The sequence below is a fragment of the Falco rusticolus genome, chromosome 7, assembly GCF_015220075.1.
Source record: "Falco rusticolus isolate bFalRus1 chromosome 7, bFalRus1.pri, whole genome shotgun sequence".
Lineage (NCBI taxonomy): Eukaryota > Metazoa > Chordata > Aves > Falconiformes > Falconidae > Falco > Falco rusticolus.
In genome coordinates this window covers 36,727,017-36,753,482 of record NC_051193.1, presented here as the reverse complement: position 1 = coordinate 36,753,482, position 26,466 = coordinate 36,727,017, and the positions used below count along the sequence as shown (strand labels likewise).

Here is a 26,466-nt window from a genome sequence, read left to right as displayed (position 1 = left end):
TTTTCATTTGGTTAGGCATAAGGCCAAGGTTGTTGACTGTGTTTTGATCATTAAAATATCCTCCCAGTTTGTCTTTGGGATAATCAGGCTATTTGTCAGTTTCATCAGTAGTATTCCAATTAGATTTGTTTCTTTGACTATCAGAACATTCTTATCTTCATGCTAACCTGCATTCCTGTTTCAAGTGAAGTTAAAAGACATTGAGGCTATGCACCATTTTAAAAGTAATTCAGTAGTTTTGCAATTTTTCCATTTTTAATGGCAACATTCATGACTAGTCTGAGAACAAGCAAACAATGTTAACTTTAGGGTTAAGGAAAGGCACACACAGCTGGCAGACTTTAAGCCTCACATATAATTTTAGGATACAATTTGTAATACTTCATGGAAGACTTCTTAAAATATGTCTTTTAAAACGAATTTGTTTGCCAGTTATACGCCAGATTTTCCAGACCTGATGAAATGGTTCCAAATAACTAGTTGTACCATAGTTTAATCACTGCTTAACCGGGGGGGTGGGGGGTGAAGTTGCTGTAAAATGCAAATCGGAATTCTGTATGGAAATGATAGGGTTGCCAGCATTAATGTTGAAATATTCATATTTTGTTGGTAGTATCTTTGTCTTGCGTTTACACTATGCACTGGGAGTAGTATCTCGTAAATTTGATTAGAGTTGCACTATTGCTATGAGGGTTTCTAAACACAGTAGAATGACCTTTATGTTTCAACAATAAACAATGCTTCTGAATCATGCTACTTTCTCTAAACAGTAGATGAATGCTGTTAGCATGACCTTCTCTGAAGATAAAAACAGTAAGTGGGAAGGGAGAAACCCCAAAACATTTACATAAGGGCTGCATTTTTGAATATCAAATTGTACTGTAGACGTAAATAATATCAGCTATGCCGAGTAGGTGATATGTGATTCCGTGTTTGAGTGCTCTGATGCTTGTTTGGATCAGAACATTTCAACAGCTGAGACATCATGTGGCAAAGCCATTACTTTGAGTCATACTTCATGTTAGAAGGAATAATGAGGTTTTAGTAAGATTTTGACTTTGTAGCTGAATGTGAAGCCCCTGTCTGCCAAAGAAAGTTGTTGTAGATATTCTTACCCCAAGCAGTAGAAGTTTTTTGTGCATGGTTTTGTCATTTGTTTTTAGTGTGAAACTGTATGATTAAAGGAAATTCTGGGGTGAGATGAATTAATTTGAATTCTTACGATTCAGAAAGTTAAGCAATTTTGGTTAATGAGAAGGTAGGTTTAATATTACAGGTAACTAAAAGATAAAGCTGTCTAGTTCTGTTGTTCCCTGTTCTTTACCCCAGCAGGCCTTAATGACAGGGAATATTGCCTTCCGCAGAAATAAATGCGCTAAACTTGCACTCTATGGGATAAAATTGCGCCTCCCTCTTCAAGGAATGCTGTGGCTTATGTACTTTACAAGGATTTGTTGCCAGATTTCACGTCACTGAAGAGAGAACTGTTACCAAGAATGGGATATCCCAAGCAGTACTGGCATGTTCAATCAACCAGCAAGGCCTATTTTTAGTCTTCAGTTTGGATTCTGACCAAAGCATTCCTTCTGTAGTGTATCTGTACTGATTGGGTCCCTCTTCCTGTAAAACATGTTTTCCATTACTTAGCATTGTGTTGTCCCAACACTGGAAGAAAAAAATAATCAAGTGTTATGTATATTACATCACGTGGCTATTCTAAAATGAATGTGAAAGAGTAAGACTTCCAGTTGACAGTTAATTAGCAGTTCTTTTTAGTCTAAAATATCAGGTATGCTTCTCTACTATCTTTGCAAACTTTTAATGGCAAGATTGATGGGTGCGATTGGGTATGCAAAAAAACCCAAACCAACAAACCCAGCCACCACCACTATCCCTCAAATTCCAAAACATACATACTTGGCAGCTTTGTTTTCGTTGTGCTGACTTACATATGTTTAATTTGAGATAGATGTAATAAATATATATACTGTTGAATATAAATCCATTTGAAAATCAGCTCCTTTATTTACAGATGTGACACTGGTGTGTCAACACTGAAATGCATAACCTCTAAGCACATTTTTAAAGTGCTGGTAGCATTAGGAATGTTCTTTGCTGAGTGTACTGGCAGATCAACACCTTGAAAAGTCCACAGGCTTGGCCAGCTACAGAGAAGAGTTCACATTAGGTCATATGAAAGTTTGACTAGGCACTGATAACATTTGACACAGAATATTTCCCTGCTTGGATTCAGTTATTTTAATAGCATATCTTTAGTGTGCTTTAGAAATTGCAGTATCCTGTGAGTAAAACATTTAATTTTTAGATTTAAAAGATAAATACCTTACATATGCTACCTATTAGGTTTTATTCACTGTATCCAGTGACACTTCTTTTTTCTCTCACAAGTTGTATTTAGTCATTTATGTGACTGTGTTTAAAGCTAGTTTAATACAATCAAGTATTAATTAATTAATCAATTAAAGTTCTCATTATTAGCTGAATTTGAAAGGAAAATGCCAGAATGCCAATAGTCTTTTTGTTACTAGGTGCTGTAAAGCTGATCAGCTTGACCTGTGGAAATCAGCATGTTTGGGCCTGTGACACTGGTGGTGGCATTTATTTCCGTGTAGGAACTCAGCCTTTTAACCCAAGTTTGATGCTTCCTGCGTGGATAATGATTGAACCACCTATACAGGTAAAATGTTGATTACAATTCTTGTAACCTAGTGGTTAGCTCTATGCTTTAAAAAAGAATAGTTTTAACATTAATGGAAAATGATAGAGACACATTTTAAATGTGTAGCTTAAAACTTTGTCCAACATGTTTGAATTCTACAGGATTTCTCTCTCTCACTCAACCCACAAAAAAACCCACAACACTCTCCTGACTCTGTATAATGTACTTTGAATATGCTGCCTTATCACCAGGTCATCCCAAATTCATCTAATTGTTACAAATACATTTTTTTTCAAAAGAGGAAGCTCTTGTTTTCCTTTCTGTCCTTAATGAAAGCATACTCTTCTTCTAACAAAATAGCTTTATAGGCACATAGTAGAATGCAGCCCTGAACCACATACTGAATACCTGATGAACTCTGTTGAAGAGGCTGGGCTGGCAAACAGCACAAAGCAGAGGGTATGGGAAGGCTCTGCTCAAGTGGCGTGATGCTGAAGCACCTGCCTGCCTCTTTCTTTCTTTGCCTTTGTGAGTCTTGGATGCTTGCTAGGGTGCTGTGCCTGGATTTAGAGACTTTCCTTACCACGCAGTTGTTCGTACACGTGCAGTACAATTGCAGCTCTTCTCCCTTGTTCCCAGAATGAACAAACATTGTATTCTTTCTACCTGCCAGCTGGGAGGATTGGAGTGGAAAGAAGCCTCCTGAAACACCCCATGAGCATCTTTTCTGTATATAGAGAATGGACAAAATATGTTCCTCCAGTCTCTGGGTGGTTTTCTCTCTCTTTAAACCTCAGTGCTTGCTTTTGTTGCTGGTCTAATGCTTTGCAAACTAAACTATGAAATGGCAGTAATTTCTGTGTCGTGGATTGGGACTGCTGTAATGGAGCTGACCTCTGACTACTGATTTTTTTCTTTGCTCCTTGGTCTGAAATCACTTGAACTATTTGCTGATCTGGCATAGTAGCACTGGATGTGTTTGCAAACCTGATTTACGTTTTATAATGTTACAGAATTACTCTTGAAGATTTTGAAATGTGTCCTTTTGAAAGGACATATTAAGAAATAAAAGTGCATCTGTGGCAGTGGAGTTGTAATAGTTTGTTTTTTACATCGTTTGCTTTTAATTCTTCTTATCTCTCATCAGCCAATTATTAGCTCCTTCTGTGAATTTCAGGATGTAGGAGCAAAGGGCAGGGAAACAGGGGAATGAATTTATATCCCATCAGTTAGCACAGCACTGGTTAGACTTGTTCTTCTGTGCTGGGAATGTGGTCAGTCAGACCTGGAGAAATGGCACCCTGTTTTACAAAATAACGGAACAGAATGATGAATAAGTACCAATATCACTTGCAATAAGTGCTAGATGACACTGCTCATTCTTCATGGGCTGCAAGTGGATCTTTCTGATGTAAGTTGTAAGAGAGATACTTTCCCTGCTAACGGGCTAGGGCAGCCGGAAGAGGAGACTTGAGGGTATCGGTGATGATGTCTTCCTTAAAGGTAATATTCTTAAAAAGGGAGGAAAACACATGCCAGGTTGTGTTACACTTCAACTGAGTTTACCAGGAGATAGAGAATTAAACTTGTGTAGTATCTTATGAAATATTTATCTATCTAGGAAAACAGCCCAAAAAGCTGCTTCTCTACACTGATACTATTTTGTCTTTAATAAGTGTATTCTCCACTCCTCCACTGAAATAGATTAAACTGCACCGTACAAAGGTGTTTACAAGAAATTTGGATTTTCTGTAGCTCACTACTTAGCAGTGAATTCCTTATGTAGAAGGTCTATGTGGACAAGGTTGAAAATCAAATCAATTTCCTATTAGCTTGTCGAGGAAGCTGGGTGATGTTGCCTTCCAAAATGATAACCTTCTGATACCCAGTGCAGTGTCGTTCCCTTTCCTGTTATCTTGCCAACACCTAGCATTGCAAATTTAATGAGTCAATATGAAAGGTCAAAAATGCAAACATTGCTTGCAGAGAAGATGAAAATTTGTGGATTACATGCCCGTTTTGAGACAATTCCAGCACATTAAAGCTAATTGTTAAAGTACTGAAGGAGCAGCCATTCATGCTTTTACATTCATGCTTAATGCAAAATAAAAAAATACATGACTTTTAAAATTACTTCCAAATGTTAGATTAGTGTTTGGATAACAAATATGATGGCTGAAAAGTGGACTATTCTGTGAACAATATTTGCTTATTAGCAGCACCTTACTGGTTTGGTTTTGTTTTGTTTACAAAGTCCTGTAATTGACTTTAACACAGTTCATGCTGCACCACTTTTATCTTCAGAACAACTGAAATACTGTAAAAAGTATTTGTGAACAATTCAGTCATTTTCTGTTTGAAGAAGGAAATCAAAATTACCTTTCACTTGCTTTAAGTACAGGAGCATTCTCAAATAACGTAATTTAAAACCAACTATGGATATTTCATTCCCTAGTAAATGTCAGAGCCAATATGACTTGCCATATTCCAGATCTCATGACTCATGAGCAGCTTGTGAGCAGCTACAGACTCTGTTTTTATGGTGTCACTTCTTGTTAAAGGAGTGCTGCAATTGCACAGCATCCGTCTTTGCACAACTTCACAAATGTACTCAGAGACAATAGTTTAGATGAGATTTTACTCATGCTAAAATCAGTGACTCTAGTTTAAATTCAGTCTTTGTTCTGTGATGCTGTTTGGTTTTAATCTAGATTAAGAAAGAATAATACTGATTTGTTATTCTTATCTTTGTAACTTCCTACTGCAATATCTCTTGAGATGAAAAGTAACATTTTATGTTTTCTGCCTTCCATCTTCTTTATTTTATCCAGCACTTCAGAAGTGGTTGATAACCATCATTACAATATCTTGAGCAACAGTAGTTTATATGTAGATATTTTCTGTGCTTAATCCATTCTGTTCTGCAGACTTAGAAGTCAAAAGAATTATGTAGTTAAGCAGCTTTTTGGAAGCTGCTTTCAGGACATTGACAAAGCTGATAAAAATTCTTTGATGAAATTATTTTAGTCCAGGAAATAGTAACTGTTTTTCATTTTATTGTTAATATACAGGATAGAACTAATACCTGCTGTAGCATGTCTCAATATACATTAAATTTTATTAAAAAAAGAGCAGGAAATACAAATATGATTTATGTGGATGTATGTTTCTATATGTGTGTGCCTGTGCATTTATGAAGATCTAATGCTTTTCAGATTTCTGGCCTAAAGGAATAGTAACAAAAAATGAAATAGAAACTTAATATAGTCAATAAGACTAATGTGGGTGATTATGGAGTAAAAGTTGATCAAAAGTTAAAAATGTATCAAATTGCTTTCAAAGGTCCCCAGAACTTGAATGTTTGCTTGAAAAGAATTCTTTCAACATTTCAGCTTTGACTTTTGGCACCTTTTGAAAAAGTTGCAGAGACAAAATCTGATCTTGAGAGACACTCGCTTTCTACAGTACTACTTAACATAAAAACTGGCCTTAAGAACCACCTTCTCAGATTTACATTAAGGGATCTATCAGAGAAGCAGAACTTTATTTAAGAGGAATAAAGGAAACAAGGATCAGGACAAATATTTGTAGTGAGTGACCAGTTATCTATTGCTTGTCAATTAATTTTACTCTAAAAATAGATTAAGACATTTCATTAACTGTCATTTGCTTAATTGCTACTCTTTGTTCTTTTGTAACCAAATTTCTTCGAGAATAGGTTTGAAAAAACGATCTTGTTACATTGAGAAATCTTTTTAAATATCCACATAGCTTGTCCAAGCTGTGGAGTAAAAGGGTTTTACTTAAGGAAATGTTTGCTGTTTGGCTACTTTATAAAGCTTTCATTGATCCTTTGTATTTCCTAGAATCTCAGCAGATATGTACTGTTTAACTTAGTTTGTCATAAAGTGGTCTCTTGCAGTATGTGCATTTCAAGTTAGAGAAACTTTTGATTTACTACTCTTCCATAAACAATGTAGTAATTGCCTTTTAAGCAATTTCATACTTTAGGCTTGGTATCCTAGATAAGAGAAGATAGTAGAAATTCTTAGTGATCTAGGAGGAGCTATTTTTTTTCTCGTGTGCATACGCACACACGAAAAAGATTAAGGCTGTTCATGCTTTCACTGTCATTCAAAATTGTTGAAACTTCGAAGCAAATGGTAGTTCAAAATATGATTTGAAATTTGGGAAATGTAGCTGTAATTCTGCAAAATAAATACATGCTAGATTTAATTTCTTTTCAATACCTTCCTTTTTCTTAATTTATGTTCACTGTAAGGAGGTTGGCCATACCTTACAGATGAATGGTGACTGGTTAGAAATGTTTGTCATGATCACAGAATCATAGAATAATTTAGGTTGGAAAAATCCAGCAGTTAGCCTAGCACTACCAAGTCCAGCACAAAATCATGTCCCTATGCACTGCATTTACACATCTTCTAAATGCCTCCAGGGATGGTGACTCCACCATTTCCCTGGGCAGCCTGTTCTAGTGCTTGACAACCCTTTCGGTGAAGAATTTTTTCCCATTATCCAATCTAAACCTCCCCGGGAGCAACTTGGGGCCATTTTCTTTTGTCCTGTTGCTTGTTACTTGGGAGAAGAGACCAACAGCCTCCTTGCTACAACCTCCTTTTTGGGTAGTTGTAGAGAGCAATAAGGTCCCCCCTGAGCCTCCTTTTCTCCAGGCTAAACAGCCCCAGTTCCTCAGCCGCTCCCTGTAAGACTTGTGCTCTGGGTCTTTCACCAGCTTCATTGCCCTTCCCTGGACACGCTCCAGCACCTCAGTGTCTTTCCTGTAGCGAGGGGCCCAAAACTGAACAGAGTATTTGAGGTGCAGCCACACCAGTGCCAAGTACAGGGAGAAGCATGATCTTTGGTCTTTGTTTCCTTTCCTCTCTTTAAATAAAGTTCTGTTTACCTTACAGAATGCTTAATGCAAATTGGAGACTTTCTTTCTCTGCTATCTGCCTTGCCTTTGCATTTTTCAGTGAGATTTCTATTATTATTATTAAGGCCAGTTTTGTGTTAAGTGGTAGTTACAGGAGGAACCAGTGAGTGCTCCTCAAGATCACACTTTGCCATTATATCTTTTTTGGTAGGTGCCAAAATCAAAGCTGAAATGTAGGAAGGGTTTGTGAAGAAACAATCTTCAAGGATTGGATGTTTGGGGCCGGGGGGGAGGGGATTTTGCTGTTGAAAATGCATCATAACTCTTACTTCAGAATCATCTGTTCTACTTGTGAACGTACTTGCCATGGAAGAGATTGTTCTCTCTAATGCATGATCCACGTGACTATTCTTTTCAAGCCTGTTTTCACTAGCACAGACTAGCTTGCGTTACCTAGCTGCTGTAGAGACATCTGAGTTGCTATGAGTTCTACTTTGGAGTGCTGAGAACAAGGTGCAGAGGAAGCATCTTTTGTTAGACCAGATCTGCTTAGGTTGGAGAGGTAATACACTTACTAAACCTTCTGGTTATCTATAGGCCAGACTAGCTAGTGTGTTGTTCCATGTGTCTTTACTCATGTGAGGCCTCCTGAAGACATGATTAGGGAGGTGATTGTCCTGGAGGACTGCGCTTTTGAAGATGATGTAGAGGGAAAACTTCAGCAGTAGTAAGAGCAGCTGTATCAAGGTGGGCTGCAGAGAAGTATAGGAGATCAAAGCTTCTGCAGCAGTGTATTTTGTTTAGCTGATTTAAGTGCCATAATGTTTAAGTTCAAATGTGTGCTGTTTTTCACAGGCGTACCTTTCTTAGGAAATTGAGTTACATAAAAGGTGCTTTAGATAATGAAAAATTGCAATTCCAGCATTTTCATTAAAGTTGCTTTGTGCTGATTCTGTTGCTCAGTTCAGTGCTTATTATCTTCTTTTTTGTTCCTAGTTAAGAAAACTGCTGTCGCTATATTTCACTGTATTTTTCTGCTTTGGACTTGGAGCCTTCTGATATTTGTTTTAAAGCGTTGCTATCATCATGCTCAGAAAAGCGTGCATGTAGCCTGTCATATTAGATAGCAATTATCATCAGCACCAGAACCTTCAGATCACAAAAAGTGCACAAAGTGAGATACACCCACAAAACTGAGAAGTTGATCCTTCTGTATCCCTTTGACATATGATCTCAAGGTGGTGTGTTTGCCTTTTGACAAGGCTAGCTTACACTGAACACAGAAATTGTGGAAAGGAGAACTTTCACTTTTCACGCTTCCATTTGTTCAGTACTAGAAACATCCTCACACCTGCACTCTTCCAATGTGCCCATATTTTTTAGCTAACACAGAATTATATATTTAATTATTTTCAGAGATATTATGAAATACATTTAACATTCAGTTGGGTAAATAAAGTTGTCACAGTTGTCATTGAGTTTTGAGAGTTCTTCAGAATTATTCTGTTTAAAAATAAAAAGGTAATGGTGTAAAAATTCATGGTTAAAGGATATGCATCTTGATTTAGCAAGTATGTGCCTTGATTTCAGTGGAACTGTTCCTGGGCTTGCAGGTAGTGATAGCCCGAAGTAGTTAACAAATAGGAGCTCTTGAACAGTGATTTGGAGAGACAGTCATAAAAATTACTTGTGCTAGTACAAACTAAGATTTTGGGGGAGTTTGTTTTGTTTGATTTTCCTTAAAGCTACATCTGCATTTTCTGAATTCTGGTTAGAGCAGGTTTTTGGGGGGTTTGTGGGGGGGCTGGATCCAGTTGACAAGTTTGTAATTGGAGGCTTAGCTTTTGTGAAGTAAATCAGGGCAGCAAAGCTGGGTATATGGTCAGTGAGCCAATGCAAGTCTGCACAGAAGAAGGAGACACCCTGGGATAACTGCTGTGCACATCAGATCTTTTGACCTTGAATTAGGAGCTCGGAGGCCCCTCCCCATAACGTATTACTGTCTCCCTATTTTATGATGATGTTGTAAGCGGACAAGGTGCTGACAGCTTCTCTTTGCAGACCAGCCTAGTGATGAGCTGCCTTCCCAGGGAGCTAGAGGGCTGGGTTGTGGTCTCAGTCCTGCTCAGATGGCCCTGCCTACAGAACTGCCAGATATCTGTAGGGTATTTGTACTATAGAACTGCCAAAGCTTTGTAGGAAGACCCTGTGTACTGCACCCAAATCTAATGAAGCTAAGAACTAAGCAAGGCCGAGAAGGTTGGACTATATATAGTCTAGTAAATTAATCATCTGTCTGGGAGGCAGTGACTTAATTTCTGATCCCTGACTTCTGGAGTAGTGTTGTTTTTATCCAGCAGTTTAACACATTGCATAGCCTTGTATTTGGGGTTCACACTTGACCTGAGACCGTACTTAGTCCAGAGCTTTAGCACTGGATGAGTACTACTAAATGAGTAGTACCTATTACATCCTGAGTGCATTTCCTGTGGCTTACAGGATATATTTTGCATGCTAACAGATTATAACTTTTCAGAATTGGTCAAGGTTGATTTGTTTAAAATTGTTTTTCACCCCCTCCCTGGGTTTGTGGGATTTTCTTTTACAGGTGTGTTGGCGCTCCCCCCCCCCCCCCCCCGCCATCTGATTGTGTCAATGCATTGTAACACATAAGGGTTATATATGCATTTGTTCATTAATCAGTGCAGTAATGAAATGGGAATTTCTGTTACTATCAAAGGTGTGGCATTTTCATCACTAACATGTTAACACAGACAAACATTAAAAAGCAAAATGGCAGAAAAAGCAACAGTTTAATAACTGTTTAAAATTGTCAAAGTGAAGCAGAACTGAGGCTGAAATGAAAAACACATGGGTGTTTTTACCTTGCAAAAATGCTTTACTCTCCTCGGTAAGATTTAACTTTCAAAAGCTAGAGAGGTGCACTTTACTGGTGTAGCCTGCATGAGAGGCTGTTTTGATGATGCTCGTTAAAGGTGTGATTTTAAAAAAACAAAACAAACTCAGAGCTTTGCTTATACAAGATTTTTATTACCACATGCTAAATTATGTGCTGCTTAATGGGAAGTTGTTGCATATAGTGTTTACTTCACAAACATCTTTGTAAAAACTTAGTTGTTCTTGACGTAGTAGTTCGATTTTTCAGTATGTTATTAGAAATACTTGTAATGGTAATTACAGTTTATCTCCTACACTACAGTTCATAATCTTAGGTTTATACCTAAGTGGGACAAACCTGAGTAGGCCTGCAGTTTGTATGGTCTTTAAAGTGATTCCATTACATCTTAATTATTTTTTTAGTTGCTCATAAGGAACAGTTGTACTGCATATTTTGAAAGCATTTTATGGTTCTATTGAGCTTTATCACGGTGAGTAGTCGCATGGCTGACCTTATCTAGGTTTTGATGCTATATTTTGTCATAGTCTTTCCCATGTTTCTGCAAGAAAAACCCTTGGAATAAAAAAATGTATAGTTGACAGAGGAGATGTCAAGGAATTGACTCCTTGCCTTTGCCTTTTCTTCCCCGATTGTGCTAGCCATAGACTGGAGGTATCCAACTAAGGCCCTTGTCTCTTTATTCACTAAAGGCATGAAGTGGGGGAAGGGGTTATAGTTTTGTTCAAGGCTTCCAAGGAAAATAGTGTTCTAGTTTTTCAGTCAATAAATAATAACCTTTTTCTGACAATTCAATGGCATCATTAATGAAGAACACGTGGCTTCCAGGACGATAGATTAATCTTTCCGGCCTCTGTATGTTGCCTTGAACTTCTCTGCAGAGAAAAAAGGGGCACTTAATTTAGCAAAGCTGTTCTCCTTAAAGTCTGAATGCAAAATATTCTGGTCAATACTGCTCTAATGTTGCTCATTCTTTCTTGAGGTCTCTAATGCTGAAATTGCTTTACAACCTTCATTCAAATGGAGCTCAGAAAATAATATGCAAATATTAGGCCTGTGTTAAGGAAGTGTCTCTAAGTCGCATTCTTTGTTGTTCTAGTTAATAGGGTCTGGATGTCTGTTAGCCATGAAAATAGTCAGATTAGTCTGATACACAGATGCTCAACAGTGTGAGAAGGACTCTGATCTGACCTTACAGCCTGGCCTGGACCAGGTGTTTCTGATTTGTCTTTTGGAGGTGAGGAGAACATTTGTGCTGCTTGTAGCCACCAGCCTATTATAAAAAGGATTGGGCTTGGGCAGCCTGAGAATGTTACGCTTAGTGTTCCTCATTCTGGTTATTTGCAGTAGAACAGAGATAATGGAAGTTTGCTGGTACATGGACTCTGTGCTCCTGAAAAGTGACGTGGAAAATGTTCCTGATGCCTTTTATGTGTGCATGTGTGTTTGTCCTTCCCTCTTTAACAAGGAAGTTGAACCATTGTGTTTTGGGTTCAGTTGTGACTGAAGTAGTTACAGTAAGACAAAACTTTTGAGTAATAGGTTGGGGGAGGTGGGGAATGCATTAGTTTTTACTTGGGATTTTGTTTGATACTATTTAAATTAAGTTCTTACACTGAAGCTTATTTCTCTGTGGTTTGCAGAAAGGAAGGAAATTACTTGCACAGAATTATAAAGCTAATGGACAACTTTATAACTTAAATATGCTTAGCATAGACACTATTTCTTGGTCTCATTTAATAATTGTTGGTTAAATGCTTCCTTCTACTTTACTTTGTTTTATCAGCATTGTTTTCTCATCAGACACGTGGGTACTTCATTATTTTTATTTGTAGCAGACAACAAAGATATTCACAGGTCTTAGTATGTAGTTTTAAATGTTGAAAAGTACATACTCCATGTGTGTTGCAGACCATGAGTGTAATGGGAGCTCCTCAGTATCAAGGGATGGAGTGACTCAGGTTTTTGTAGCTGAGGTACAAGACCAGAGGGCAGAAGGATCTTTGTTCTGTTCTTGGCTAAAACAGTTGGTCTCCTGAGATTTATTTTTTTCTTTTGAGTTTAAAAAGGAAAACAATGTTTTACCATTTTGTGTCAGATAACACTGAACCCATTAATGTTCCATAACAAGTAGGTCTCTCACAGATGAGTACTGTCAATAAACCTATAAACAGAGTTTGGTGTGTCAGGGTCTGAGAAAGAAGGCTGAGAGACTCCTTAAAATTCCAAACTCTTGAGTAAATTATAAATATGACATACTTCGCAGTCAAGGTGTGTAAGCCTCATGAATGCTATTTGAAGTTAAACCAGCTGAGACAAGGCTATGCTGAAATAATTTATTAATTTTCATGGTTATCAGTCTCTGTTATCAGCAGATTTATAAATTTGCACAGGTATCTCTCTTCACTGCTGTGAGAGGACTCTAATTACTGCAGCTGTAGAGATCTGTTTCCTGTTATATAGATTATAAAATACTTAAAAGCACGCTTATGGTAATTAAAACTTATTGAAAATGAGGGATAGCCGAGATGTTGTCAGTATGATTGTTCCAAAAAATGGTCCATTATGTCAAGAAAAAATTAAATTACTTTTATCTACCTTATTGTGATAGCCACAAGAACACCTTTTTGTTGTAGATGGCTGCTTTCTGGGTAAAAAAAAACCAAAAACCCAGAGGTAAAACTTGTGCAACAGGCTCTAAGAATTGCCTGTACTTGTTTCCCAATGTCTTGTCACTGTTTTGTGCCAAAGCTGCTGTATGTAATTGCATCACTAGCTGTCCTGTCAGTTGTGTCCTTTACTATGTCACAGCAGAAAGCTGCAGTGGGGGTGTGGCAATGCCTGTTAAGAGCATTGAAAGCTGCCAACAGTGTATTGCCTGATGCTTCATAATGAGGGTGAGGATTGTTTTGTTGATGCAAGTTTATCAGAAAGAGCTAAGTAGCTTGAAAAAGGAAGAGAAACTGAAAGTGAAAACCCCAGAGCGCCAGGGAAACTTAAGAGGGAAACAGGATCTTGCTTAGAAAACAAATAATAAGAATAATTTTTGGCCAAGCTTGTAGAGATTTTATTTTGAATTTGATAATTTCCATTTGTTTCTTAGGTACATTGGTGCTGCAGAATAGGGTAGAGGTAATTGTTTTGGTTATAGTTGAGCCTGCAGTGGTGCCAGAAGCAATCTAGCTCGGCATCATGCAACTCCTTTCATGCTACTCCTTTGGGGTGTTTTGTCTGCTTTTCTTAGCTTCCACTACCTATAAATCTGTAGTAATTAAGCTCTTTTGTAATTAAAAAGTAATTAACCCTTTTTGACATCTTTATGGATGTTCTTGGCTATCTGCTTGGCCAGCTCCATTTTACCTATTCCAGATGATCTCAAGAAAAGAAAGACCAGCGGGTGCTCGTCATCATACCAGCCGTTTTCCTTCCTCTAAGCTCAGGCTTAGGTGCCAGGTATAGGCACTGAGTAAGTCTTTCTGGATGGAAATACTTCTCCAATTCTTTCTCAGGGAATTCTTTTCTAGATGACAGAAGAAGAGAGGAATGGAATCCTGATGGAAAGCAAGGTGCACAAATCCCAGCAGTCCAGTAACAGGTCATACCAAGCTGTTTGGCAGTTTGGAAAGGTCTGTAGTTGGAACATGAAGTATGTTGCAGAGGTAGAGCATAAGCAGACACACTGGCAATTTGTGGTTGTGAAGGAAATAGGGGAAGAGTGGCAAAAAGTCCTAAAACAGAGGAAGAGGTGACTGGTAGAGGAACATTGTGGGGACAAGGAGATAAATGGATTTAAAAGAGAAAAAAGGCAAAGATCTCCTGTTAGTGCAGTAATTCAGTCTGCACAAGCTATTCATTGCACTGCTCCCTTGATTAGACTATAAGAGCAGAAATATGGAGAGGGGTTGTGATGAAGCTGGAAGCAGCACAGTAGTGAGGCACACCCCAAGACCATGGTGTGGGGAGGTGAGCAGGGTGAAGTAGAAAGGAGTAAGATCTTAAGTAGCCAAAGAAAGAAGCAAATAAAAATGGAGGGGAGACACAGGAACAGGGCCAGGAATAAGGATCATTTCCAGTGACAAGGCAGCAAGATCAGAGGGGGGAGTTGTATGGGGTTTTGGGGTGGCTTTTTTTGTTGTGGTTTGGGTTGATTTTTTGTTTAGTTGGTTTTGGGTTTGTTTGCAGGTTTTGCATTGGTTTTTTCCTTTGGTTGGTTTTGATAGTGGGTTTTTGTGCTGTACCGTAGTTCAATACCGATTTGAAAGTAGCTAGGCAGTTGCATATTCTATGTAACTAACTCTTACTGTAGTGTTCAAACTGCAGCCATTGTGAATTTACCGAGACCAGAGGTAAACACTTCACCAAGCCTCTACCAGTCTCAAGCTTCCAATGGAGGGCAAGTACCTAATGAGAGCAGAAACACGAGAATACAGTATGTCAAAGGCCTTGCAGCCTGATTAGGCAGGACTGATTTGGTGATGCAAGTTGAGCTTGGTTATAGCTGCGTCAGACATGTCAGCACCAGAACTGTAAAAGCAAAACTAAAGCAGGTAACTTTTATGTACACAGAAGGCCCATCTGGGACTGGGTTGTGTGCTCATATATACATGCGCATTATGCTTCTGTATTCTTAGTTTTTTACATGCGAAGAGCTGCTTGCTCTTCTGTTTATCACACTGGAAATGCACCTTGTGCCTATGCAGCTAACACAAGAAATACAGTGCTTTGTGAGGTGGTGTTGTATTTCAGGGCATCTTACTATTTTCTTCAGTGCCTTTTTTAGGCTGATGTAGAGAAAAAAAGTATTGTTATTATTATTATCTGTGTTTTATTTAACATACATGTTTTGCAGGATATTTTCACTAAGTTTGTTGACTGATGTATTTTGCTACAGAATCACTGTTTATGATGTCCGTAGCTGTTCTGGTCAGTAACACTGATTTTAAACAGTAGTTAAGGCAAATCTCCATAGAAGCAGGACAGAATAAGGACTTGCCTGGGAGCAGAATGCAGAGTGTGTTTCACTTGGGTTTGCCAGCAGATTGTGCTGTGGATATTGACCTGCAGGTGTGACTGCTCCAGTACTGCGGTGGTCTGCAATGAGTTCCATGGTTGTATTCCTGTAGAATGGACTATAGGGAAGAATGATCATTTCATTGCAAACAGGAGACATCCAGACTGTAAAAATGTACTGCTTGTATATGTTTAGATATGAAGTGCAGAGTTAATTATGTTAGACAAACTTTCAGGAAGGCAAGAGAAAAATACTGCACTTCATGCATTACAGTGGAAGAGTTCCCTCTTCAACTTGCAATTGAAATTGTACCTAATTGGTATAACAGTGGTTAAGCAAATACTAATATTATTAGACTTGGATGCTGAACATTAAATATTAATATGTTTATCAGTAACTTTGGGTGACATTCATTCATGTCCCTTTTCTGTTTAGGAAGGGATTGATTTTTTGGAAAACTGAGAATTTTGTACAATGACAAATAATGTTCAGTTATGATTTCTTCCTGTCTTTAGTATCCGGTAAATATTTTACTTCTCTTGGGTACTTCTATGAAGCACAAATGATACAATAGTACAAAGTTTAAATACTGTGCTTAATTTTTATAGCCAGTAGGAATCAACTTGGTCAGCATTCATTCAAGTCCAAATGATCAGATGTTGTGGGCAATTGATAACAAATGGAATGTCCATGTACGAGTTGGAATTACAGATGAAATGCCTGTAGGCACTGACTGGGAGCATGTACCAGGTAAAATTTAATGCATCAGTTCCTTGTTCTTTCTGCCATTTTCTCAGTGTTGTTTTTTGGGGAGATTTTTGGATAGCAATGCTTAAATAAAACATTTTTCTCAGCAACTAAGTGGGGTTATTTATAAAGAGGACCTTGGTTTTACTTGAAAACACTATGTTGTTAACTGAAGAGAAATCTGATTTTTGTGATGAATTTCTGTTTGTTATTAATTCAGTGGCAGCAGCATGAAATAAGTGGTACGGTTCCCTTTCAGTTAGAACTAAAGCAGTATTCCTAAGCAATAGGAAACTACTGTGCTATGTGGTTTTGTATTTAAATATGACATACGGTTCCTATCTAGATGTGGCTAACAAAAACTTAATGCTATTCTGCACATTCTGCACACTATTAATCCTGTGTGCTGGATGCATTCTGGATTAGGTAATTACATTTTTGCCTTGCCTGTAAATAAAACTTGAAACTTGATTTTAGTTGTTTTTTTCTAAATTACTTGTGTATTAATACTATCTGCTTTTAAAGTATTTTTTCACTGCATAAATGCATGGCACTTAGTTGTGGAATAATTGCCTTCTTGTGAAGAAGGGGAGAAAAAAAAAAAAGACAATGTCCATGATGTTAACCATTTTTAGAGAAACTAAAGTTATAACTGTTGGGTTATTCCCCATGTGGTAGTAAAATAAATCAGAGGCTCCAAAAGTATGTTATGAAAGTCCTCTAATTGGCTGTTGCTTGTGGCTGTGCCCACATAACAAAACATTATCCACAGTCTGATACACTTATGGTCAGTAGGTGCAGTGAGTACAAAATCTGCAATTAAAAATCTTTTTTTTTGTTCACCAGTGTTTCATGTGCTGCAAGTGGCCTACTTTTTGATATTCTGCAGTTCACAGGGCTAGAAGCTCAGATTTGAACAGCGTCTACTCTGTTCAGCTCCCCTGAAGTCAGTGGAAGGAAATAGGAGGTCCTAAATTGCCCTTTGGCCAATCCTTTCGTAGAAAGCCTCTTAGAAAACTAGCTATTTCTTTGTGCCTTTTATAATGGAGAGTTTTCCTCCAGTATTAGTATAAAAATACATAAAAACTGTTACAGTCTTGCTGTCTTCTCTTAGTAAACTTTTCTGCAGGTGTATTTAGTATATAAGAAAGCCTGTGTTTATACCCTCTTCACATCCAATTATCTTTAGGTTTGCAGGCTTGTCAGCTGGCTATAAGTACAAGGACTGTTTGGGCACGCTGTCCTAATGGAGATGTAGCTCGTCGATATGGCATTACTGACAAGAATCCAGCAGGAGACTACTGGAAGAAGATTCCTGGGAATGTCTCACGTTTAACAGGTAGGTTGGTTCTGCATGACAGTCCAAAATACTGCGATGACTGCTTTGACTTCTGCCTGGTGGTGCTCCAGCTGACCATCTGCAGGGAGCGCTGCGCTCTCTATGTGCTTCGTGGAATGTGGGAGTTTCATCAAGGGTGCCTTTATCACATTAGTAAAAATCTTCTCTAGATATAATGAGGAAAAGAGATCCAAATGTTATTTATTTCATGTTTATAATTGGAACCTGCTACCTTAATTAAAAGATGGATAATTTGTGCTTTGCAGTGACCCCTCTAGATGAACTGTGGGCGATCAGTACTTCAGGATCCCTTCTCCAGCGCCTCACTAAGACCTTTAGCCATTCCCATAGTTTGCAGAAAAATAACGACGCTTCTGTTCTGCTTCACCCTGACGACTTTGAAGATGAATGGGAAGTGATATGAAGTTTCTTGAGCTTGTGAAGCAGTGAAAAACACAGGAGGACAGAATTTCTGTAATGTATGTACAGAATATTGGATCTAAAAGCCACTCATATTGGACCTGTGATATTAGCACTTTTGTATTGAAAACCTGACCTGTTAAATAGCCCCCAAGCTGTGAGTTCTGATGTTTGTTCCATTATCTCTTGGGAGACTCTTTAGGTGTGGCATACTGCAATTGTTATACCGTACTACTGTAGAAGCTCCTTTGGAAATACAACTTTTAAGTTAATCTTACTAGCAATGAAAGTGACTACTTCACAACAGCATGCACACTAATACATGTGTACTTAATTTTGAGAAGGAATTAAATATTGCATTAAATATTTCTCTACAGCAGAAACATTAAGCATTTCTCAATTTCTTCTTGTACTTGGAACCCCAAACTGCTGGGAATGCTCTCCGACTATCGTACATATATTTAGAATTATTTTCCCTTGCAGCATGGAGGAAAATATGGCAAAGTATTTTCTTAGTAAGATCTCAGAACATAATGATTACACGGCATTGGTGTTGAAATGAACTTAGTTTGATCCATTTCCATATAAATGCCTGCAAGCCTATACCAGCCTTCCATTTCTAGAAATTTGGTTCATAATTTGGCTTCATTCACAAGGGAGAAGTTTGGATTACACCTAATATCAAAAGGAATTTTGCCCATTTCACACAGCCGTCAGGAGGCTGACAGATTTTGGGGGGTAAGTCCCACTATGGAATAGGAAGAAGTTGCATGTTGGGTTTGTAGTACAAAGCAGGAATGTACAAGGCAGCTTTCGTAATTCTGGTTGTGCTATATTTGTGCCTCCAGCCAGTGCTTTAACATTTGGACTCAAATTGTTTTGAGTACCAAACTTAGATGTAGTAAAAGAAAAAATGGTAATTGATAGAATTACCTATATATCCCGTTAAAAATTGTGATATTGTGAGAAAATACTTAACAATATTCTGATTTTTAGCTATGTTAGCTAAATTTTGAAGTGTCTTATGCTTAACAGATGTTGCAACAGAGGTGTGTGATAACTGGGAAGTAACTGGAGTTAATAATTGCCATTTATTTTTCTTTAAACTAAATCTCCTTTGAAAGATACCTCATCTTTTTTAAGCAATAGAACTATAGATGAGAGAACCTGAGTTCAGTATGTAGGTGGAGGAGTTATTTTGTGTTCATTCTAAGCTTGTAAATCATCAGGATGTTTTAAGCAGCTGCTAACCAATACTGTAAGAGAGCCAGCTTCAGAAAAGGCCAGAAGTTGAAAAGTGGGGATGTTTCTGTTTTGAGAACTTAATATATACAGAAAAGGATGTGTTTTCTTTTTAACCTGTGTTCTCTTCCAGAATAATCCATGCGTTTACTGCACTAAACTTGGAACAAACATGGTGCAAGGTGAGAATGTGAATCGGTGGAGAGAGAGCCAAGTTATGTGGCTTATTTTTTTGGTAGCACTTGTGATATTGGCTGTCAGTTCTCAGTCTGATCTTTCAGTCTTACAGGGAGGACAGATTTGTTTCCCTTTTACAGGTGATATGTTTGCTTCATTGCTATCTCATCCATATATGGAGATTACCCCACAGGGTTTTTTTAGCCTGTCTGGCAGTAGATGTAATGGAATCAGCTTGTGAAGTAACCCAGTCTGTTTTATGCAAGCATAGCTTGGTATCTTGAGGACCCCAAAGAAGCTGAAATTCAGCCTAAAAAGTATCTTGTGGCAGCTTCTGAGTCAATGACTTTGGAGAAGGGACATGAGTACTTCTCTGTGCCCTGCCAAGCACCAGATGCTCAAGTACAATGGCATTATTTAATAGTGACACTTTTGTATTACATTTTTCAAAGTTATCTTAGCAATGGCTTGAGCTTGCTAGTTGTTTATTTACTGTATAATACTGTACCTTGCTATGGTCATTAATATTAAATTGGTGTCAAGAGCTCTTACCATACTACTTTTTAGGGTAGTTTTAATGAAATTAGGATGGGGTTTTTACTTTTATTTCTGTATTTAGGTTTTGTTTGTGCTTTGAGACAAGTGCAATAAACTAGATTTTTAAGAAATAAATTACTGTGGTAAGACTCATCTGTTGTATGATACACAAGAGAGTTTTCTGTGTCTGGAAATTGTCCTGATGCAGCAGACAGACATGCTTAATAAGCCCCTCCCCTGCTGTTATCCCAGACAATATGGTAATGACAATGTAAGCACCCGGATATTGTAAAGTTTACTTCATATGGTTTTTAAGTGGTGACTGATGTGTCAAACCAACAAAAATGGTTTTCTTCCAAGCAAAGACAATTGAACACTTCTCATATTTGAATATTAAGCATATTGCCTGCATATTAAGATGGCCTTGCTGTAATAAAGTAAACAAATTTATTTCCTTGCATGCTAGACAAAAATGGCACTTGAATGTTTAATATTTTAGCTTTCAGTGAAGGGTACGTCTGTGCAGTCGCAGCTAGAAAGTGTTCAGGCAGAAAACAGGTGGTTGTACCATGCGCTGTAACTGCACCCTTCCTTGCATTTTAAAATATCTCAGCTCATCTGAAGATTTCCTGAGTTTCTGGCCTTTAACTGGAACCAGAGAGTACCTTGGCTTCACTCACTTCCCAGGGGGCAGAACTGTTTCCTGATGGAGTTGGGACCTCGGTAACTTCACACAAGAAAGCATAACAATGGTTAATGATGCTTCTGACACTTAAACCCGCTTCCAGCCACAGGAATCCTGTTTGGATTCAGGTGGCAATGTCCTTGCTAATTATCATAGCTTTTATCTTGACAAACCGCTCAGCTGCTTCTGCTGGCTCCTGCAGGGAGATGGTAGGCTCCTTACAGCACCAGCCTCTTGCTGTTATGCCGGAGTAATCTTTATGTCGAAGCTTAAGGAAGTTCAGGTGACTGAATGAGTTGGTGTGAAACAGCCATCTGGGATATCTACGCAACCCTTGTTCTTTGTCTTGCAGAAATAAAAAGGAATAGGATCATGTTAAATGGTGCAAAGAAAATCTTTCACTACCAAGTGTCAACAAAGTAAGTGAATTGCTTAAGTAAGATAGTAGAACTACTGTTAAGAAACACTGCTGCCACTAAGAAAATGATAAAGAGAAACACTTAATTATGGACTTGGGTCGTTGTCTAAACATAGCTTTATTTATACACGTAGAAAGAGTCACATTTATTCCAAACTCTTTGAACCTGTACAAAGAGCTGCTTTGATGCAATGGGCAAGAACCCCCCCTTCGTCATTACACACACAGGTGAATGTCAGGTCTGAAGCCCCTAACTCCTCTACGTTACTTCTCAATAGATGAGTCTTGTCAAGTATCTCGAAGGCGCTTGTGGGTTATTTCAGACTAGCATGGCATTCTGGCTTGTCTTTTTGCTTCTCTCTTTAACATTGCCTTTAATGAGTGAGCTATTACTAGTTGTTTCTGCTGCAGTTCTTGCTACATTTCAAGGAACAACCTTGGCACAACTTTCAGTGAATGCTGTTCCGAGTGTAAAGGCTTGAAATTCAAGTGCCTGTATGCCTATGGCTTTGCCTTGTTATTTAGCTATTAGAAAAGCATAAATTCTGAATGAAGATACGGAGATCTCCTCATTACTTTGGTGAAAAATTTCTGGTCTTCAGTTTTTACATTAACCAGCCCTGTCTGTATCCCATCCCTACCATCAGGACTAGAGAGATAAGATCTGCATTGAGGATTTCTAGCTGCAAAATGTGAGATGCAAGCTTTATTCCTCTTGCAGCCTTCCTGAAAGTGAAAGTTGCATGTTGGAAATAGTATTATGGTGGCAGGTAGCCAGCAGGTGGTTGTATCCCTTGGCAAACAAAGTAGATCACCTTGATTGTTTGATAATGAGTTATTGTAGTTAAAAGTAACCACTCTCACATCAGCAGAACAGAAGAGAACTTGTAGTATAGAGGACTGGATTTTAATTACTGGAAAGTGAAAGTTGAGTTGCAGTCATTATCTTTTGTGAATTACTACAGCCAGAGCTCCACTGATAACTTCATTTATCCAGATACTTTATCTCCCTAGTCTGCTGAATGGTTTATCACATAAATAGCTATGAATTTCTCATCACTTGAAATCAAGATAGGAAGTGAGGGTTTGGGTTCAGTGCAGGAAATGTTGTAGATAATACTGTGGCTGGTATTATAGTGGAAGCTAGGTGAAATTACCATTATGATTCCTTTGGTCTTTGAGTTTATCTAATTCAAAATCTATTTGAATAGGCCTATCAGAGTTGTTACATTAGCCACAAAGTTAAAATCTTGCTTGATGCTAGCGAGGAAAAAAAAAACCCACTAAGAAAAAGTAAAGATCTGTTTGAGAAACTTTATGTTCTTATGGAATGTGGGCTTTTTATATACAAATATATATATATAAAAGCTTTGATTTCTGTTCTCTAAAAGCTATTACAATGATGATAAAATACCTAAAAAATACTAATTCCTCCAAACTGAAAAAAACGCCCTTTCTATCTTGGCCCTCAGAAATTACTAAAATACACTGATTTTTATAGCCTGTGATTCTCTGGATAGAGTCACTAAATAGTGCACAACGGAATAGCACCGAGTGGAGCTGTAGTTACGAATTAATCTTCTAAACATTATTCACTATTTCTGTCCAATATAGAAGAAACCAGTGACTTATTTTTCCTTTTTAGTATACCTTTCTCATAACCTCTGCTGAGATTCACTTACAGCAGGTAAAGGAAGGAGATGTCAATTTACAGCACTCGTGTTTTGAATCTCATATCCAGAGAAAAGACATTTAAAGATGTGTACAGAATTGTACTAATGTCCATCTTGAATTTGCACAGGTTGACTGCATGCTTTATTTCTATTCAAGTGCACCTGTAGTCTAATCAGTATAGTGAGCCTTTGCCAGGAGCTGTCCGTTGTCGGGATGGTATCTTGTAGGTAGAATGGAGAAGTGGCGTAGATGTTATATCTATTAAAGCATAAAATGAGAATACAGAGTAGGTGACTCCTTGCTGAAGTTGTTACAGTACTGTGTTTTGCCTGACTATGGCGGGAGGAATTTGGCAAAGCTTTCCTGGGTCAGGTGAAAGATCAAGCGAATTAGACCTCTCCCAGAAAAAAAAAACCAACAAACAAACCACCAAAGACTGGGAGAAAAGGTCCAGGGAAGCACCCAGCCGGCTGCCTGGCACGTGTGCAGGGGGACGTACAAAAAAGAATGAATTTACTTGAGCTGCAGGGGGAAAAATGCAACCATCAGCAAGAAACCCCACAGTCCCTGGCTGTTATAGGGGACAGACCGGTCAGCTGATCGTGGGGAAGTGCAAAGTAAGTAGGGTAATTGCTAGGGTGGCTGAGATTTTACTTGCTCAGCTCCCACGCTTGTCTTGCTAAATCCGTTCTGTGCCTCAACAGATGGGCTATAGTCTGTTCCCTCCGTGAGCCGCACCCAGCACTCGAAATTGGGAATAACAAACATGTGAAGCGGTGGATCTGCAGTTCATTCCGTGGTGCTGTAGTGAAAGTCAGTCCTTTCAAGTTAGGGAGAACATGGTAAATGATCAGCACAACACTTTGAAGTAACAGGTTTAGCACTGTTAATTCACTTTGTAATTACTGTAATAATGATGCTGACCTTGTTAAATATTAACATTGATGCCCTAGGTACTTGTGTAGGAGCTCTATTGGGCTTCAGGTCTAATTAGTAGTTACTTAAAATACTATCAGCATGGGGTCTGTGTTTAAAACAACAACAAAAAAACCTGAAAGATGTGTTTGTCTGTACTAAGAACAGATGCATTGGAGAGCTGAATCCTGTTGCTTTTCAGGCCTGCTGACTTTTCTTTGCTTAGTGGAGAGATCTTTCTCCCGTCCTTCCATGCACAACTACATGATTACACGGCACCCATATAGAGCATTCTTGGGAGGAAAACAGAGTTTTGTATGTCACCTTTCCTTCCTCCCCATCTTGCCACTTCTAATTGCTGTAGGACAGGAGTTGGGGTCTAGGGAGGTAGCGAAGCAGCTCCTTCTACTTAAGCTTTGCTATTTTATTAAAACCGAAGCTAAAGCCAGCAAGTTTTCACATAACCTTTAGACTTGTTCATAGTCCTTTGCAGCATGTTTTTCGCCATTGTTGGCGTCTTGCAATACAGAAACTTTTAAAACCTGATTTTAATAGAAGAATTTCAAGATGGAAGGTGACAGATGGTTGGTGGTTCGTTTGTGGGGTTTTTAATGGGCAAGAGATACTGTATCTTGCCAGATGAGTTTCCAAAGCATACTGAGCAAAGTGAGCTCAGCTTTCACTTAAAAGGCCATGCTTCATTTAATCCCAAAGTTTTGCAATCATACATCCAGTGATTTCTCAAAGCCAGATTTAGGAGTAGGTTGGCATCTTGCTGTCAGGTTCAGAAACCTAAGGAATAATAATTGTCTCTGCAGAACTGTGCTGCTAAGAGCTAACCCTTGGTGTCTTCCATAGCATATTTGTTCTGGACAGTATGGACAGGCTCATAGCCTACTTATGATTCGTTACCTTGTGAGTTTTGCCAGCTTCCGTGGTGGATAATAGGAATCTTTTGCAGATCTTGGCAAATGTCTGGTTTCTTAGGCCTGCCTCTAATGATTCTTGCTTTAGGTCTAGTGTTCCCTGGTACAGTTCCTGAAGTCAGCCAAGGTGCAATGCGTCAACACAACAGAGACATAAAAAAAATCCCCAATCAGTTGTTACAAATGAAACTTCCTTCATGTTTCAATTTCACCAAATTTCATGCAGTTTTTAATTTTAAAAGTTAGCACTGAGTGGCACAGCACTTGTTGTATCTACCATCTACAATTTTTTGAGGACCTTAATGGGTCACAGTGACTTTTAGCTTGAGCTGGGTAATTTTGAAATCCGGCATCTAATGGACCCAATAATTAGGCCTGTCTCTGTGTACCCAGATGATTTGCATATCATTATTCCATTTGCTTTCTGCATTCAAGATTCTCATCTTTCATTATCAATCTTTGTTCGTTTTATGAGTACCAACTTGTACTGAGTGTGTAAATTTAAAGGAGTGATTCCCTAAATTCTTAAGTACATTGACCTAGGTCATCACTAAAACTTCCTTGCAGATTTTCCTGCAGTTCTTCTATCAGGCTTTTAATAAAAATCACTGCTGAAGTTGTATGCTGCTGTAAACTGAATGTGGCCTAATTGTCAGTGCCCTGATGGAGCATCGTTTGAGAATCACTGCTCCAGAAACAATGCTGCAGTAGAAATATGTACATATTCTTGCCGTCTCAAAAAAATAAATAATTTGGAAACTATTTAAAAATGAGTTTATTTTTGTTTATTAACACTGGTATCGTTGATCTCTTGGCTTATATTTAGCTGTTTTCCTAATAGATTTACAATATCTGAATTCAGTTATTAAGTTAAGCTCAGGAAATACTGGTAACAATAAAAATCATACCGTGGTGACTAGAAAAAAAAACCTTGAAAACTTACTTTGTGAAAACACAGCCAGGCAAGTAAGAGAATATTGGAACACTTGCTTTTCATATTTAGCCCTATATAAATCCATGGGAAAGCTTTCACTACAATGGTTCTGGATATGGCCTCAGGAATATTATTAGTAGGATCTAAGGCCTCTCTAGAGGCAACTCTGCTTCTGTTCAGCCAAATAAGGGATGTTTTTGGAAGCCATCCCAGGCAAGTGATTTTGCAAAATAAATGCATCTACTTTGTATGAAGGGATAGCCAGGTACTGAGTGTCTTTCTTCCTTGGTACTGACTCAGTTTTAACATGGATTCCACTTGGGGAAGGAATCATCTTTCTCCCCCATCCCAGTGTCTCTGCTCCAGTCCAGATAAGTGAAGCCATTTTTGGAAGCCATTCTGTTCCACTGCTTGGGAAACAGGAGCATATCTTTTCAAAAAATATTCAAGTCATAGGACAACCTGTGTAGTAGGTTTTGTATAGGATTTGCAGGTTTGGTCCTGGTTTGGGGTGAAGCTCTTTGGCATTGCGTAATGCTAACGTAGTTTTGTTTCCCTCCGTTATTGGTATGCTCACACCTAGGTTACTATAAACAGTTAGAAGCGCCTGAATTTTAGAGAAGTTATGTGAAAGCCAGTATTGATAATGAACTGGACAGAGATAATGACTTGGGGAGGGGGGCGGGAATAAAAATCAAAGAGCCTTTAAAGAATACCTGCCTTAATCCATGGTTGCTAGGATGAGTAGAGGTAAGATGATGGTTTCAGGGAATGCTGAAGAGTCTAGTTTGACTTACTGAAGAAGAATGAGGAAAGTAGAATCAGACTTAATGACAGGAAACATTTCCTCACAAGAAGGCTTGTACTGTCGTCAGGAAGTGGTGGCAGTCCCATTGTGTGAAGCATTTAAGACTGGACAGAGGGAACAATTCCAGTAATGATATAAAGGG

At 38.3% G+C, this 26,466-nt stretch overlaps 1 protein-coding gene across 11 annotated transcripts in view; it reads left to right on the top strand.

Annotated features, from left to right (window-relative positions):
- Window positions 1-26,466, top strand: part of TECPR2 (tectonin beta-propeller repeat containing 2) — a 59,565-nt gene that overhangs the window by 24,648 nt on the left and 8,451 nt on the right. For 4 of the 11 annotated variants that reach the window (XR_005105338.1, XR_005105335.1, XR_005105336.1 and 1 more), the window contains exons 17-21: window positions 2,550-2,698; window positions 16,111-16,252; window positions 17,439-17,588; window positions 17,855-19,432; window positions 21,002-21,068. Coding sequence is in view for 3 of the 11 variants with exons in the window: in XM_037394840.1 (XP_037250737.1) it covers window positions 2,550-2,698; window positions 16,111-16,252; window positions 17,439-17,588; window positions 17,855-18,012 (599 nt within the window). In the remaining 8 variants the exon portion in view is untranslated. Of the gene's footprint in view, window positions 1-2,549; window positions 2,699-3,040; window positions 3,732-16,110; window positions 16,253-17,438; window positions 17,589-17,854; window positions 20,100-21,001; window positions 21,069-26,466 lie in introns of those variants that run through there. The other 7 variants (XM_037394840.1, XM_037394838.1, XR_005105339.1 and 4 more) reach the window with 6 other exon arrangements.